The sequence below is a fragment of the Bactrocera dorsalis genome, chromosome 2 (genome assembly GCF_023373825.1).
Source record: "Bactrocera dorsalis isolate Fly_Bdor chromosome 2, ASM2337382v1, whole genome shotgun sequence".
Lineage (NCBI taxonomy): Eukaryota > Metazoa > Arthropoda > Insecta > Diptera > Tephritidae > Bactrocera > Bactrocera dorsalis.
Window position 1 is genome coordinate 83,323,953 of NC_064304.1, and position 16,075 is coordinate 83,340,027.

At 41.5% G+C, this 16,075-nt stretch overlaps 1 protein-coding gene across 1 annotated transcript in view; it reads right to left on the minus strand.

The window, feature by feature from the left end:
• The window catches only part of LOC105228559 (neurogenic locus protein delta), a 60,605-nt gene that overhangs the window by 27,131 nt on the left and 17,399 nt on the right, over positions 1-16,075 (minus strand). Inside the window, exons 2-3 of the mRNA XM_011208435.4 lie at positions 15,314-15,625; positions 7,545-7,611 (exon numbers count right to left, since the gene is read on the minus strand). Of these exons, the coding sequence (XP_011206737.2) occupies positions 7,545-7,611; positions 15,314-15,625 (379 nt within the window). The remainder of the gene's footprint in view (positions 1-7,544; positions 7,612-15,313; positions 15,626-16,075) is intronic.

A 16,075-nucleotide genomic window follows, 5' to 3' on the forward strand; every position in this document is an offset into this window, starting at 1 on the left:
ATGTATTTTATTCTATTTATCGTCAAATTCTGAAGGGAACAAAATTTTAAAATCTGCGGTGGTCCTCAGATGACTTTCTGCCTGAACATAATTAACTAATGCTTACAAAGATCATTAGCATAGCAGTTACCTTGAAATAACAAATTAAACATTTTTCTAACAAGTAAGTAGAATAATATCGCTTTCTACAATGTCTCATCTTAATACACGATCGTTAGAGATTCTTCAAACAATTGTTAATTATTTACATTTTTAATACAAAATATTTAGGAAAAAAATTAAAAAATATGAGAAAACGCAACTCAAACCATCAGAGGATCACCGTTCGTAGGCAGTCCGACTTTTGAAAGTGTCGCAATTTTCTACTCCACTGCATTTGCCCCAAATTGGCTTATCACATACACCTGCCTGCCTGCCTGCACGCCTTCCAGCAACAAACGCCACGTATTAGCGCAATAAATTTCCAGCTTCAACCTACAAAAGCAAAATTTCGCTCTTATCGCACGTCTACTGACAGTGTCAGGCGTGGCGTGGCGAGCGCATGCGCAAATTCCCAGCGTGCAACTTACACGGAATTGCCGGCGAGCTGTCACAGCTTTTATGCGTTAAAAAGTTGTAGGAAAAATCGGCAAACAAAAATATGTTTTAAGTGCGACAGCCAGCAACTAGTTTTCCATAAACTTATCGCTTATAAAATGCATTGCGTAGAAAAATTTTTCATGCCACACGTAAATGTAGGAAATCAAATTAGCAAACGCGCAAATATTAACAACTTCACGCAGGAGACGACGTTAAGTCCTTCTTGTTGTTGTTATAAATTACCGCGCGTTTCTCATTTTTTATTATGAGCACTTCATATGCGTAAGCTTGTCTGCCGCATTTTTGTGGGATAACAACCACAGCGTGAATGACAACAACAAAGCGCCAGCTAGCTGCCGGGGTATCTGTGGTGTGCTTGCGCTAAAATTAGTAGGAAAAAATGTGCGTCTAATAACCTGTCATACTACAAATCCAACTGTGTGCATGCGCAGCTACCAGCGACGTTGTGCTGTGCTGTGCCATGCGTATGTGCGCAGAAATCATAAGCAACCGCGGGAGAGGGGACGAAAAACGGCATGCGCGCAGCAAGTTGACGACTGGGCTGGCGCGCAAACGCAGCGAAGACCACCACAACAACAAACAACACTAACAAAAATAAGCAGCTAATGGCGAACCTAAATGTGCCGAGCTTTTAGCTGATTGCCAGCGCATAGGCAGCAACAAACGGGCAGACAGACAGAAAGGCACATGAAGTTGCTACGCAAAAATTCCGAAAATCCATTGGAATGCCAACACTGTGAGTGCTTGTTGTACGGCTGTGCGCATGTGTGTATGCAACTGCGCTGTGCCACATGCCACATTGGCGGCGCAGACATGCTGTGACACACACAAATCTCCGCAAATATATATGTGTGTTTGTGTGCAGTAGTAAGCTTGCATGCCAGCTAACCAGTCTCTTAGCCAGCTGCTGCACGTTGGTGGTGACTTGGCGACCCAGCACATGCGCTTAGCGGTTTTTTCTAACAAGCAAGCTTATTTTACTATTTTTACACAGATATCGTACGAAAAAACTTGACGAAAAAGAGTCGCCGTAGAACAGGTGCCATACTCCGCGTCGCTTTTGAAATTTTCAGCAATTTTTTTTTACAAATTTTGATTTTGATTTTTTCGAATTCGAACTTTTTTACGCTGGCAACATTTGCTTGTTAATTAATTAACTTAATTTGTGAGCATTGCAAAATTTAACAAAAATTTTCGTGTTTTTTTTTTGATATTTTTTTCTTGTCAACCGGTTGTTTGTTGTAAGCAACATGTTGCAAAAAGTATGAAATTTACCAAATTCACGAGTTCTCAATAGAAAATGACATTTTTCGCATATTTGCCGTAGTCTAGTTAGAATTGACTCGACTGTCAGCGCGTTCGTGGCCAAACTGGCTGCCACGGCACGCCATTAGGTTGCACTAGCCGCGTATTAGCACATTTAGCTGGCTGGAAGTTTGCGGTAGAACTGGTCAAGTGCCACAAAAACTTGCTGCCAGGCTGAGCGCTTGTCACCGGGCGAACTGAGCTGTGTGACAGTTGTGCTGCAGGCACACTTACATACATATGTGAGTTGTCAATGCATACAATTTCCTGCAGTTGACAATGAAAAGGTGTACTACACGGCGTATGACCAAATAAATAAATTTATTATATGAATTTTCGGCCTAATTAGTGCGAGATTTCGAGCGAAAAATGCTAAAAATTAATAAAAACTAGTTTGGAAACATATCATGTCTGCATTTGAAACCCAGCCTGACTGCAACGCTGCTGAGCAACAAAAGCTAAACGAAGCAATCGAACACACACAAACAGCCGGAGAAACAAGAAGCAACAAGTGAACACAGAAACAACTACAACACAAGCCTGAAACAGCGTATAAACACATAAGAAGAACAAAACTTTCAGAGCACAAGTGCCACTCAGGCCACAAACGACGCGCGAAGCAAGAGGCGAAACAAAAACGAAAGAAAAAAATAAAATAAAAAGCAGAGAGATCAGAAAATATTTTCGATATGCTGTCGGGCGGCGAGTCAGCCAAGCAAAGCATCAAGTTAAAATTAAAAGATAAGCATTTAACAACTTGCAACAAGCACTTGCAGCAGCGCTTAAGAACACCAACAACTTTGCTGTGGCATTGGCAGAGATTAATTGGTAGGTGTAGAAGCGTTTCCAGCAAGAAGAGGTTAAAATGTTAAGAAGCAGCAGTAAACACGACACACAAAAAGATAATGCGCAGCGGAAGAATTCCAAAGAAAAATGTTAAAGAAAGATTAAAGCGTAAATTAAAATTATGAAGAATGCAGTTTAAGCATGACCTCTATGCAAAACAAGTGGCGAATATTACAAAACAACTAAGCGCAAAGAAAGTTGCGAGGCAAGGGTAAAGACTCGAAGTTAATATTAATTGAAAATCATAGAAAATAAAGTAATAAGTGAGCAAACCAAGCTCAGCAGAAAATTTAGCGAAACATGACACAATTTATGATGAGATTCGCGATTGCTTAACTAACTGGGTGATTTCAGGCATAAGATATTATTTGGGATCTTGAGTCAACGAATAAATACAAATTCCATTAGTCGAGAGACGATGGTTATCTTAAGAATACGAAATTATTTAATGCCGATGCTATAATCTACATGAGTAAGAGTTGAAGCGCCAGCGTGTGTATCGCACCGAAGCACCTTATGCACTCGACGAGTGTTGTAAGCAATACGCCATGCGGCGCGCACAAAAAACTTGGCATTTTTTGCGTAATTTATGCTGAATTTAAAAGTTGTTGCAAGCAACAACTGGTTAGTTGGACGCTTAGCCGGTGTGCGACAGCTGGACAGATAGCGTTGGACAGGCGTAAAGTAAGGACGGCAAGAAAAAAGTAACGAGAAACAATATTAAACAAAAAAGCCACAGCGAAATGCACGCAACAACACAACACAACAACAATTTAAATTTAATGAAATTAATCCTTGACAAGAGTTGCAGCAGCGTCGAGTCATATGGCATAAAATTAAAGCGCGTTAAATTCAAAGGAGTTGACTGAGAGTTGCTACAAAAAATGCAATAATATTACGAATCGCGATAAAAATCTACAAACGACATGCAACATCAAACGAAGCAACGTGCAACGCACACACCGGGATTCACACAAGCAAGCAAGTTTTTGTTGGCGGCGAAGGTGGCACTGCAAGTGCGCGCAGCCAGTTATTTGAAAGGAGAAGTAGAAATCGCAACAGGATGCGCACAGCAGGACACGCACGCAGTGCACAGACAAAAAGTGAAATGCCAGCGCATGCAACAACGGCCGAACGACAACAAAAATCACAAAAGCGTAGAGGAGGCGTTGCGCGCCATTGGCATGTAGGCAAGCAGGTAGGCCGGCAGCTAAGCCGAGATTGCAGGTTAACGACGGCGCGGCGACTGCATTGAAATGGAAAATGAAAAATCGTGTGGCAATGTTAAATCATTAGGATGATGTAGGAGTTATTTCGATTTTCTATGGAAAAAACTGTGCAACAAAAGGCAGCAAGGCTGGGAAGAAGCGACGTATGAGATTTTACCGACCTTTTTGTGTTTGATGCGCATGAAAAAGTATAATTAAAATTCCACAAAGCCCTATTTTTAGGCAAGAGTGTATGGCGTGTAAGGAAATTTTTAATTAAGGAAACACCAAGAGCAGCTATAGGCCGTGCAGCGTCTGCTGAGCAAACGAAAATGTTCGATAAATGTTTGGTTAGACAATCAAGTGGCCGAATAATGAAGAAAAGGTTGAAGAAAAAGAAAGTATTATTGGCGGTTTGAGTATTTTCTAGGCAGAAGTAGGAAACATAAATCAATCGCTCCGAGGAGGCCTGGGAAAATTGCTACGAATAGTATGCCACACTGGCAACATATTAACATACAAGCAAGCAAGCATTCAATAGGCATTAAAGCATTACAAAAGGCAGAGAACAATAAAAAATGAAGAGAAAAACGCCGCTGGCAGGTAGAGCAGCTGTTGACTGGCACCGATTGCTATTGGAAATGTGAGAAGTTCGTTGTTAGAAATGGTAAATGTGTACAAAAAATGCTGCAGGTCACTGTTGCGCTGTAATATGCGCTGCCAACGACGATTAACAAGTGACATTGGAACTGGAAAATAAAAAATGAAGCAAAGTGAGGTGAGCTAGACAAGTGAGAATCAACGAAAGAACATTAAAATCAAATGAATTTTATAATATTGTGAGTTTTGTAGGTCGAGGCATTGAAAAAATTACGTATAGACTCTTGAGAAGAAAGGAATTTATGGCTAAAAATGTGGAAAGAAGTGCGTATTGATACCAAAAGCTAACGCGTTTCGAAAAAATACAGAAATATGTAGAAAACAGCAGCATGAGCGTTTGCGCCGACTTGCCACAAGCACTGTGTGGTCGCGGTATGTTGACATATGCCAAAAAATTCAACAAAAAAGCGCTGCGCAGCGCATGCTAAAGCCTGCAAAGTGCGCGATTGATGTGCAACATGCCACGCCGCCGCTTGTACTCCACTCATACATACGCACACGTATGTATGTTGGCTTTTTTGTCGCAGGACAAAACAATTTTATCGCTTCGAATAATCAAAAGGAATTTAAATTGCAACAAAGCGACGGTGAGCCAGCAAAAAAGTTAACAGCAACGGAAATCGAAGATGCGTTTGTAGCCAGCAAACAAAAAACGCAGGCAGGCAACAAACAGATGCGACATTATTGGCATGCAACAACCGAAATGCGCCAGCAAAAAGAAGCAAAACTTTGATGTTGCAGTTAGCAGGCGATAAATGCGCGCTTGGCGTGCGGTTGACAGCGCTATAGGAGGCGGCAGGCGGGCGTTGGGTGGCGTGCAAACGAAAAAAGGGGGAAATAAAATTAATAAAAAGGGGCGAGCAATGTTTGAGTCAGCCAGAGTGTTGCTTGTGCGGCTGACAACAACATGCGGCATGCAACAGCAGGTACTTTGGTTTGCTGACTGGCATTAAATTAAAAGCGAAGTAAAGCGCAGCATTCGTGCTTATTAAAGGGAGCGCACATACATATACACTAGTATACACACACGAGATGGATTACACGATGCCCAACATGAACGCTGACTTCGATTTTGTGAAATAGCGAAGAACGCGGATGAGTTGCAAGGCGCAAGGCGCAGCAAGCATGCAACTAGGCAGCCCAGCGACACTGTTATGCGCTTGTTACTAGGCGACTGCCAGCGATACAATAAATAAAATCCACTAAATAAAAAAGTGAAAATAAAAACAATTTAAAAATTTGATAGCGCGCGAGTTATTTCTGCGATTCCACATGCCAACTACCAAGCAGATGAGCCACCGCAGCAGCACAGCAGCGCGTGCAACATTGAAATGTTGCGTGGTGTTGCCAAAGAGTAGACAATGAAATCTACCAACGGCAGGCACTGTGGAAGACAGACAGACAGACATGCAGACATCATGCAACCAGTTAGCCAGTCAGGCAGTCAGCGCGCACAAAAGTCGTGATTCGGCGGCGCTTTTTAATGGCACACTGTAAATAGGCGAACAAGCGCGCTACAGCAACAACACAAAACGCGGTCGCATGCATTGCTGCTGCCGATTGGATTAAAATATTTGCAACATTTAACGAGTGGCAGCCAGCAATAGCAAAGCGGCGCTGTGGCAACAACGGCGAGTGCTGCTACACGTCAAAGTAATTGCTGCATTTGCAGACGCGCTCGTCCGTCCAACTCACTGTCCACACAGAAGGCAGGCAGATGGCAGTACGAGCGCGGGTTGTCTGTCGAAAGGTGCAGGCGCGCTAGCGTAGATGGCGTATTGGATGTTGGTTAAATTAATTGTGGCTAAAATTAAATTAATACCAACTAAATGGAGAATTAGTCGTGAAATAACGAAGCGACGTTAAATTGCGGCAGACACAAACATGGCAGGGCAACAAGCGCGCGTTGCACAGGCGGTAGCGCGGGTAGTGAGCGGCGTATACACTTCCGTTCTGTGGCAGCCACAAATGAAAGCCGTAAAAACTGTAGAAGCATGAAATGAAGTGCAACGCATTTCAAGGTTTTTGTGAATAACAACAACAACAACCACAAACCATACGCGCTGGCGTTCTCCACAACAGTATGCGGGAGCTGTAAGCGGTGGATAAGCCGGGCTATAGCAACGGACATTGTTTTAAGTGGCAACATACATGCGCGCTGCGATGTGCAAAAAACCAGGGACAAAGACTGATATTTAAAACCACTCAATATGCCGGAAATCTGCAACAGCAACAACAGGCACAGAATGTGGTAAGAATGTTAGTCGCAAGACAACCCGAAATGGGGGCTGTTCGCAGCGTACAGCAGTCAAAGGGGTAGTTTGTGGCAGGATGGTGCGCAAGTGTCAGGCGCTTAGGTTTTAGAAGCACAAAAAAGCAACAACAAAAAATTAAATATCATATCAAATGACAACAAAGCAGCGATGGTGCGCTGCGGCGCGTCGAAGCGGCAGAAGCATGAAAATGTCAGCAAACAGTCGAAATGCGCCGATCCTCGTACGAGTGATCGCAATAATAATTTTTGCCTTTTTCGTTTGACAGGATGCGCGCAAATAAAAGGATGGCATAAACAGGATATCAATATGTACAAAGAATTGAAAAAAGTCTTCAGAGCGCTTAAGGGAAGGCAGCAGCTTTGGGGTTGCGCAAATGATCGCAAGTGCTGCGCGTACGCGTTGAAGGAAGTAGTAAAAATATGGTTTGTGTGAAATTGGAGTAATAAGGAAGTGAAGTAAATTGATTGGCATATTTAAGGGTAGCAAATGCATTTCGTATTAGAAACGGTGGCTAAGGGAAATAGACGAACAGAAAACTACGCTACCAAGAACGGCGTGTTTGGTTGAGAACATGTGGGTAGTTGGGTAATATTAGAGGCTCAAAGACACTAGAATTGAATATGAACAAATATTTTTTATAGTAACTTACTGCTTGAGCGCGTATTGGCGCTGTTATTCGTGTCATGCAAGGCCTCGACGATCAGTGTGAACGTGCCCTGTAAAGAAATAAAAGAAAAATATTATTAAAAACAAGGAGAACAACATAGTGAAAATACTTATATGGATTTTACTATGCTGAAATTTAGAAGGTAGAAATAAGCTAGGTATAACAGTTATTTTAAGAAATATATAAAATTGTTGATCTGCAGTGATCGCGAAGCACTGATCTTTAATATATTACTGGAGTTAAAAAATTTTGATATTTCTTTATAAATATTGATTTATGCGCAAAAAATATCACCAGCAAGAAATATATGAAGATCAGTGATCAGTAGTGAGCGCTATTGCTTCACACGATCGGTGAAGATCACTACAAGTTTAAAAAGAAAACTTTGTAGACTTGCTTTTGAAAACATTTACTTAGAGTTAAACAATACGGATGTAAGATTTAGGCGTTGATCACTTTTAAAGATAAACCAAGTAAAGATATAAAGTGATCGTGCCGCAACGCTGTTTGCACGAACGAGCACTTTCAACAAAAGACGATTTCCGCTCAAAATATGACAAGCAGATAGCGTCAAAAGAGAAATTTATTAAAACTCAGTTGGTTGGAGAGAAGAAAATACCGATCTTCATAAAAGCGATCATTAAAAATGATGATGATCGGCGATCTTCATGAAGAAGGTAATCAAAAGTGCTGACGATAGGCGACAAAGCGAAAATTGTCCATAAATTTAAAGTGCATAAAAGTCACAATGCAGCGGAAATATTAGCATAAAGCACACGCCATTAGCGCGGTCGTAAAAACACTCGAAAAAGCACACACAAAATAGAAATAAAAAAATGCAAATTTAAATTAGCGACAAATTAATAAATTGTGATAAGCACACGAGGCTATCTATACCTGTATATTTACGTAAAGTGGCAGCGGCAAATCTAAGTTGCAAGTATACGAATTAAAAGTGAAAAGGCGCTGCCAAGTACTAATGGAAAAAACGACGCCTACGCCGCGTTGGCTGCAACGCAGCGCGCTTAAAGTGGCCATAAGAAATATTATACAATAAATAAATGGAAAACTAAATATGTAAAGTTGGCCGGCGTAGCTGAGCGAGCGTGGTAGGCGCAAGCTGTGCCAATGCAAAGTGGCCAAGCGCGTTGTTGCTGCTGCTGTTGTCGACCAACTATGAATAATGCAATCAAGTAGCAAAATTCATAACTAACGGTGTGCGCAGGCGCAAGGCAAGCGCAAGAGTTGCTGGCATTTGAAATGCAAATGTGAGCGCGCGCGCGCCGTGAGTAGTAACACGTACTAGGCTCAGCTGTATTGGTTGCTAGGCGCATGCGTGCACGCCACTTGCCAAAGCGCCCTCAATTCATACAAACAAACAAAATTTGAATAAAAATAACAACACAGCACACATGTGGCGACTAAAATTGTAGTTGGGTATATGTTGTATGGCTTCATTTCGCTGTTGAATACAAGGTAAATGAAGATAAAGCTGCTCGAAAATGCAAGCGTGAAATATGCAGAGGAGGATGCGCCAACGCCTTGGCCATTCGGCGATTGCAGTAAATAGTTGCGCTTTCGATTTTGAAAGCAAAAACAGGTTGCGCTGCAGCGGAAAATATAATTTTCGAAAAACATAATAAAGGAGTGTGTGGGTGGCGCGCGCTTCCTACTATGATAACGCACAAATGATAAATGTGAAATCTGCATATTAAAGATTGCATAAAGGCGCAGGAACTTGATGCGCGCGTATTAATTCACAAAGCCAAAATAATAATAGATAATATTGAAAACTAGTTAAATGAATTTTTGTAAATTTTTATGTTAATTTCTGGCTTTTATTTTCATTTAGCGCTCTTTCCACTATACGTGGGCTGACGGAAGCGTTACGCTAAGCTGCGGACGAGGTATTTTATTGCTGCCAATAGCTGGAGAATTTCGGAGAAGGAACGCTCAAAATACAACGCTCAAGTGTTGGCAAGTTAAACTGAAGAATTCAAAAGCAAAAACTTGTTAGGGCAGCAGGCATTCAAGCGCAAAAGGCATTGAAATGCCGCGCAATGTGTAAGCAATTTGAATGCGCTTGCGCGCAGCGCTGGTGAATGGATGCACCACTAGTGTTAGGCAAGCAAAGCCACGCGGTAACCAGCTGGGCGCGCTGAAGAGGAAATTATTGCAAGTCACAAATCAAAAATCGGCAGCTCATAAAAAAGTCGCAAACACACAACGGCGCGCAAGTGCATGATGAGCCGAGCGCAGTCGCTTGCTGTTGCAAAGGCGCGCAGTGTGCGCACAATCAAATGTAATAATTTAAAGCAAAAATCAATACTCATTTATTGCATTTGCTAATTTGCAAATAAATAAATTTGGCAATGGCAAAAATATTATTGGCTAACAAAGCGTTTGGCAAAAATACATTTTGGGCGCAAAAATCTGTAGGCGAATCATAAGAAATATGGGCACGGCAGGAAGCAAATCAGACGACACACAGAGTGCCACTTGGCGCGCAATAAATTGCAAGCGGCAAGTATGTTGCAACAAAAGCCGCGATGAAGTGGCGAAAAGAAAGCGCGCGCGCACCTCAAAATACCCGCCAAAGGTGTTGCTATGCGCTGCTGGCGAATGTTGTTGTAGGTGATACTAGGCAATGGCGAAATAACGATGCCGGTGTGGCGAATTATGTTGCAAAGATGTTGCCACTGAACGCGTCAAGGCGCGCATTGTCGCAAAAGTCTGCGAGCGGTAGACAAGTAAGCGATCAGTAGTGTGATCTACTGAGTGGCGACCGAAAAGTCTGACGCAGCCACAAAGTGCATATATGACAGCGCACAGTAAGTTCCATTACTACTGCTGCGCGTTTCATTTGTCGCCGTCGCGCCGCCCATAAATTGTTTTCTTGTTTCTTCTATTTGCATTTATCTTCAGGGGTAGCTGCGCTGCTTCGGATCGTTTTAATGAAATGAAGAAGCTACAGCGGCAACAGCAGACAGTTTGCTCTAAAAATACACACGTTTGCATCATTGCTAGCGCGCGTGTTGCGCGACGACATGCAACAATGAAACGCTAGGTCGCGTGCAACAACGTGGGGCAGACAGAAGCGCTGCATATATAGAAATTTACAGACAACCGCCACAAGTCAATGAGTTGGTAAATATAAAGTGCATACACAGACATGTATACGTAGCCAAGCACATATGCATTTGATGGCATGTTGCGCGCCTAAGATTAAAGTTCAATTTCAGCAGCCAGCAACACCCTTCGCCAGCGCGGACCCCAAAGTTTACACTCCCCAACGTACGCGTTGTTGTTGCTGTGTCGTTGACAATAGCTATTTTTAGGCGGCTGACGACAGTATGTGAAAAGTAGGCGTGCTACTCGACGATCATGCAAAATGAGTGGCACAAAGGCAGGCGTTGACTGTGAAGGGGGGGGTGCAGGCAAGCCAATGCTGGGGCTTCACCTTTTGTAGCTGTCAGTTGTCTGACAATTCAGTTGGTAAATGCGTCTGTGTGTTTTCGTTGGGTAAAGTGAATTACTTGCTATTTTAAATTCGATATAATTCTGCTGAGAAAGTGCGTATTTGTGGCATGGAGTTAAGCTGTTGACGCATCACAGCGCATTTATTATTAACTAGAGTTAAGTAAATAATTTTCGTTTGGTTTAGTGCAGACGCAAACCAGCACGCTCCAGCATGAGCCGCAATGACCCAGAAACTCACAAGAGGAACACAAAAAGATGGAGCACCAAAATGGTTTGCAAAGGAATTATAGTATTTTAGTAAGTATATAAGATATATCCATATACATATATATAGTATATATATACATATATGTATATTCACTGTCAGCAACAATGTGGAACACAAGCCAGCTAGAAACGCCAATTAGCGGCAGCAAAGCAATGTGGAAGAAGAAGCGGATAATGGCAGACGAAGAAACTTCAATTCAATTATAGATAACGCAAAAAGCCAGCGCTCGCAGATAAGCAGCAAAAACAGCACGACCGCGGAATTTCACGTGCCACATTAATTTGCCGCAGCCGTAGCGGTTTGACGACCGCGCAACCGGAGTTGGCGATGTGGCAAGTGCCTTGTGCCGCGGTGTGGCAAATGCACGGCTACTTCGAGGCTTATCCCTTAACCGCTACTAAATTGCTAAAACTGCTTTTACTGTTGTTGTTGTGAAAATGATAAAGATGACGTTTGCAATGTTGACGACAATGACGCGCTGAACGCTGACAAGCGCTGATGGTCGACGTTAATGACACCAGTCAACCAGCCGAACTAGCGCGCAGGCCGCGGCACCACGCTGATCGCACAGCGCACGCCGCGCCGTAGTTAGTGCAGTGCAAAAGTGGATATGCGCGAAGAGAGTGACGGCCAAGCTGATAATGATGATGACTAGTGACGTTGCACATGCGCGCTGCGGTAATTACACATGGCGTGTAGCAACTAAGCGGCACTGTGAAATAGGAAATGCTGCTGGTGCTGGTGGTGGTGGCAAACGGAAGAAGGCATGCGTAAAAAGTAAGCGCAAGTAAGTGAGTAGAGAAGTGGGTAGTAGAAGAAGGTAGCATATAAGTAAATCACCCTTATGCAAGGAGTTGTAAGTTGCATATATGTATGTGTGGCTGTGTGCGCGCTATGTTGACAAAGTTCACTGCGCTAAACTGCTGTTGCAAGTACATGTGCGCACATGCAAGTGAAGAAGTGAGAATAAAATACTGTTGTTGTTATTGTTGTTATATACATACGCGCCACAAGCCAGCGAGTGACTGTGGTAGGAAGAAATACTTTTCATTGCCGCATCAGAGACTAAACATTATGGCGCTGCAGTGAGTCTTGCATTATATGTTGCATGTATGTGTGTTAAAAATGCCGTTGCGCGAAGGTAAAGTGGAGTTGAAAAATACGTTAAAAATTGCTGAATTATCGTGAAGCTTGAGTGCGTCGCAAAGACGGGGGTAACAAAAGCGTATATACAAATGCGGTGGTTCGTAGAGACAGTGCCGCGCGTCTGGAGAATGCTTGCCAGAGAATATGCAGGTATGCCATAGAGAAAAAAATTATATATAAAAATATTAAAAATTATAGGCTAGAGGATTGAAGACACCTAGTGAGCGGCATATACACATATATAAATGAAAGCCGCTGCCGTTTTAATTAGAATAAATATAAAAATTGGGATTGTTTTTTCGGAAATTAAGATTTATTGAGATATATATGTATGTAAGCATATATTTGTACTCAAAACTCACACGTGTTACGAAAATAATATGCGGCGCAGGCGAAATAGGGGCGCGCTGTTGTTATTGCGTTTGTTGCAAGTAACGCTGCATTGTGCTTTATAGGTGACAACGAAAATGAGGGGGGCGCTCGCATGGCATAAGTGTGCAACACGCAATATAACGCAGAGTACTTCGTGGAACGATATTAGTATTTGTTTGACTGCTAGCCGAAGATGCAATAAACTAATTGCGGTGACAACGCGCGGGAGGGAAGAGCGAAAAATGCATAATATGTAACTGTTTCATTCAATTAAAGCTAAGGCGCTATAAGTGTCTTCGTAGGCGCTGCCTTTTTGGTGAATGGAATGAGTGTGTGCGTTATGAGCGCGTATACGAAGCGACCCAGTAGGAAATTTAACCAAAAAATAAAGACTAAAAGTATTTATAAAAATAAAAAATTAAAAAAAGAAATAAATAAAAAAATGTTTTTATTTATTTGAGCCTCCATCAAATGTATATGGAATTCGAACACAAAAATTAATAATATTTGCGCTTACTCAGAGATAAACATATTTCCAATGAAAAACGGCAATTTGTAGGGGCTAAGATGTGCCATAACACGCGCCAGAAAAGAAACAACAAAACCGAAACTACTAAATAGGCGCGCTGCGGGGCGGTAGAAGAGGGAGCTAAATTAAAATATGAATGCAAGCAACTACATTTGTACATATACTCGTTATGCTTTTGAATGGCAAAAATCCGAACAGCATAAAAGTAAAGTGCTGATCACAGCAAAAATAACAACAAGCCGTGTATTTACATTAGCAAGCCGTATAGAAGGGGCGCCGCTAAATCCAAATGCAGCAAGGAAGCGAGCGCGCGCAAAGCGGAAGGGCGACCGCGCAAGCGCAATCGTCAAGGGAATAAACAACAGCAAACGCAGTGAGCGCGATTGGTTTAATTTGTTGTTGTATTCGTGCTGCTGACGGTGGTGGTTAAGGTGATGGCAGCGCGACGATTTGGCCGTTGGGTGTTCAACATGCTGGTAGTGGTGGTGGTTGGGTTAATGCGAGTGCGTCGCAAGTTAGTGCGCGCAAACACCACCGAAAAGGGGTGCTGCTCTACACTTACAAGCGCGCACGCGCGGCGGTTCACTGCTCGGTATACACAAGTCGACGCGGTTTTAGCGCATTTTAATAGCTGACAGCTGTTTGGCGTAAAAAGCGGCAACTGAAATGTTTACTTTGCGCTATAAAGTGGTGGCGCGGCGCACCAAGTGTGTGGTGGTGGCGACGCGGAGTGGCTAGGTGGTGCCGAGCACATTAACGGCCAGCCAGTCAGCCACCCCTTGTCCAACGTACATACATGTGCGGATATGTAGTCGTGCGCTCAGTTGGCGGCGCTTAGCGACAGATATGTAGATATGCTTTTGCACCCCAGTTATAAATATACTTGCCTTTGTTTAGTTGTTTTTGTATGCATAGCTCATTTATGACTTTTTGTTGTCGTTTTTGTAACGTACTTTTTGTGACAAGGACACGTGCTTCGACGCGGTACAAATTATCAACAGCGAAAAATAATAATTGTTAGCGATAAAAATATGTATATATAAAATCTTTGATAGATTTTATGTGAAACAGAAAAGTTTAAGAAAATTTTAAATAATAAAAAATAATTAAAATAGATCTACAACAAAAATGCTTAACAAAATCCACACTAAAATATTAAAAATAAGCTCTAACTGTTTATTTATAAACCATAAATACACACATACGCACACACACATGCATATTTTATGAATCAGTCAGCATAAAAGGCCAACAACAACAACGGAAAATGATCATACCAACACGAAGCGAAAATGTGCCACTTGGCAAGCGCTGCGATGGCTGCCTTAGTGCGGCAAGTTAGCGTGGCTTAACGCATGTCTACACACACACAGCTATATGCATATGTTGCATGCAACATATGATGCGCGACAGTCGTGTAAGTGCAACAAAAACAACCGTAAACTTTTTCCACACTTTTTTAGCTTTTGCAAGTCAAAGCAAATCACTTCCCGTTTCGACAGCCGAGCACGCCGCAGCCTATAGACGACGAAGTGTGCTTTTTGTTGTTGTAAATGTATCTATACATTTGGATTTTGTTTAAAAATAACTCGAAAATGTTGTGAGGCATTAATTTATAGCAGTGTGTCGCCTATGTGTGTGTGTATGTGTCCTCACTTTGCTGTGCAAAAACTCGGCAAAAATAGACAATAAAGGGACGTAAAAATATAACAGTAAAATTTTGTATTTAATTTTTTAGTGTTTTTCATTGTTGGGCGGTGCGTGCGGCAATAACTTTGAACTCTTTGCTGGCTTTAGCCGGCAGCTTTTGCTTTATTTCTTGTTTGATTTTTTCTTGCTCACAACGACTCGTATTTTTTAATTAAATCATTAGTAAATTAATATTACATAATGTATAATAAGCTTAAACTTAATTAAAATAAAATTTTTGTTGAAAAAAAAGTTTTTTTCACTCACCGGCCATGCAAAATTGAAGGCAAACTGTATGGGATTCGTGAAGCCTTTGCTTTTGAATTTTTGCGTATTCGTTAGATTTACCGAGTTCTCTCCGAGTACCGGCGTCACAACGTCACCGAACGTACACTGTGATGTCGTATCGATTTTGGCTTGATAGTGTTTGAGACAAACGCGAAACCGTGTCTTACATGTACCGATACATTTGCCTGTTTGCGGATCGGAAATGCCGCTACAGCAATTGCCCTCACTGTCGCGACCGTAATCGTTGTTGAAATAACGTAAACGTAATTCGAACAAACCGGAACTGTGGACCTGGCGGAAGAAAGGAGAGCATAAAAGTGATGATTAGTATTTTTTGGAGTGAAAATTTAAAATTGTTTTTAAGAGATTACAAAAATATATACAAAAACAACATTTAAGTAAATAAATACAATAAAAAAAAAATGTAAATGGTTTCACAAATTAAAAAAAAATTCACGAGTTTTCCAAAAAAAAATTCAAAAACAAAATATTCTAAAATAAAAAATATTTAAAAATAACAAATTTTCAAAATTATATATTTTTGAAAAATAAAAAATTTTCAAAAACAAAAAATTTTCAAAATTAAAAATTTTTGAAAAATAAAAAAAATTTCAAAAACCAAATACATATTAAAATAAGTTTTTATTTTTAGTTAAAATTTTTGATTTTTTTAAATTCACAGCTGCATAAAAATAATCGTTTGTATCTACCCACTGGCAGCTTCATCACCCACCAAGCAAA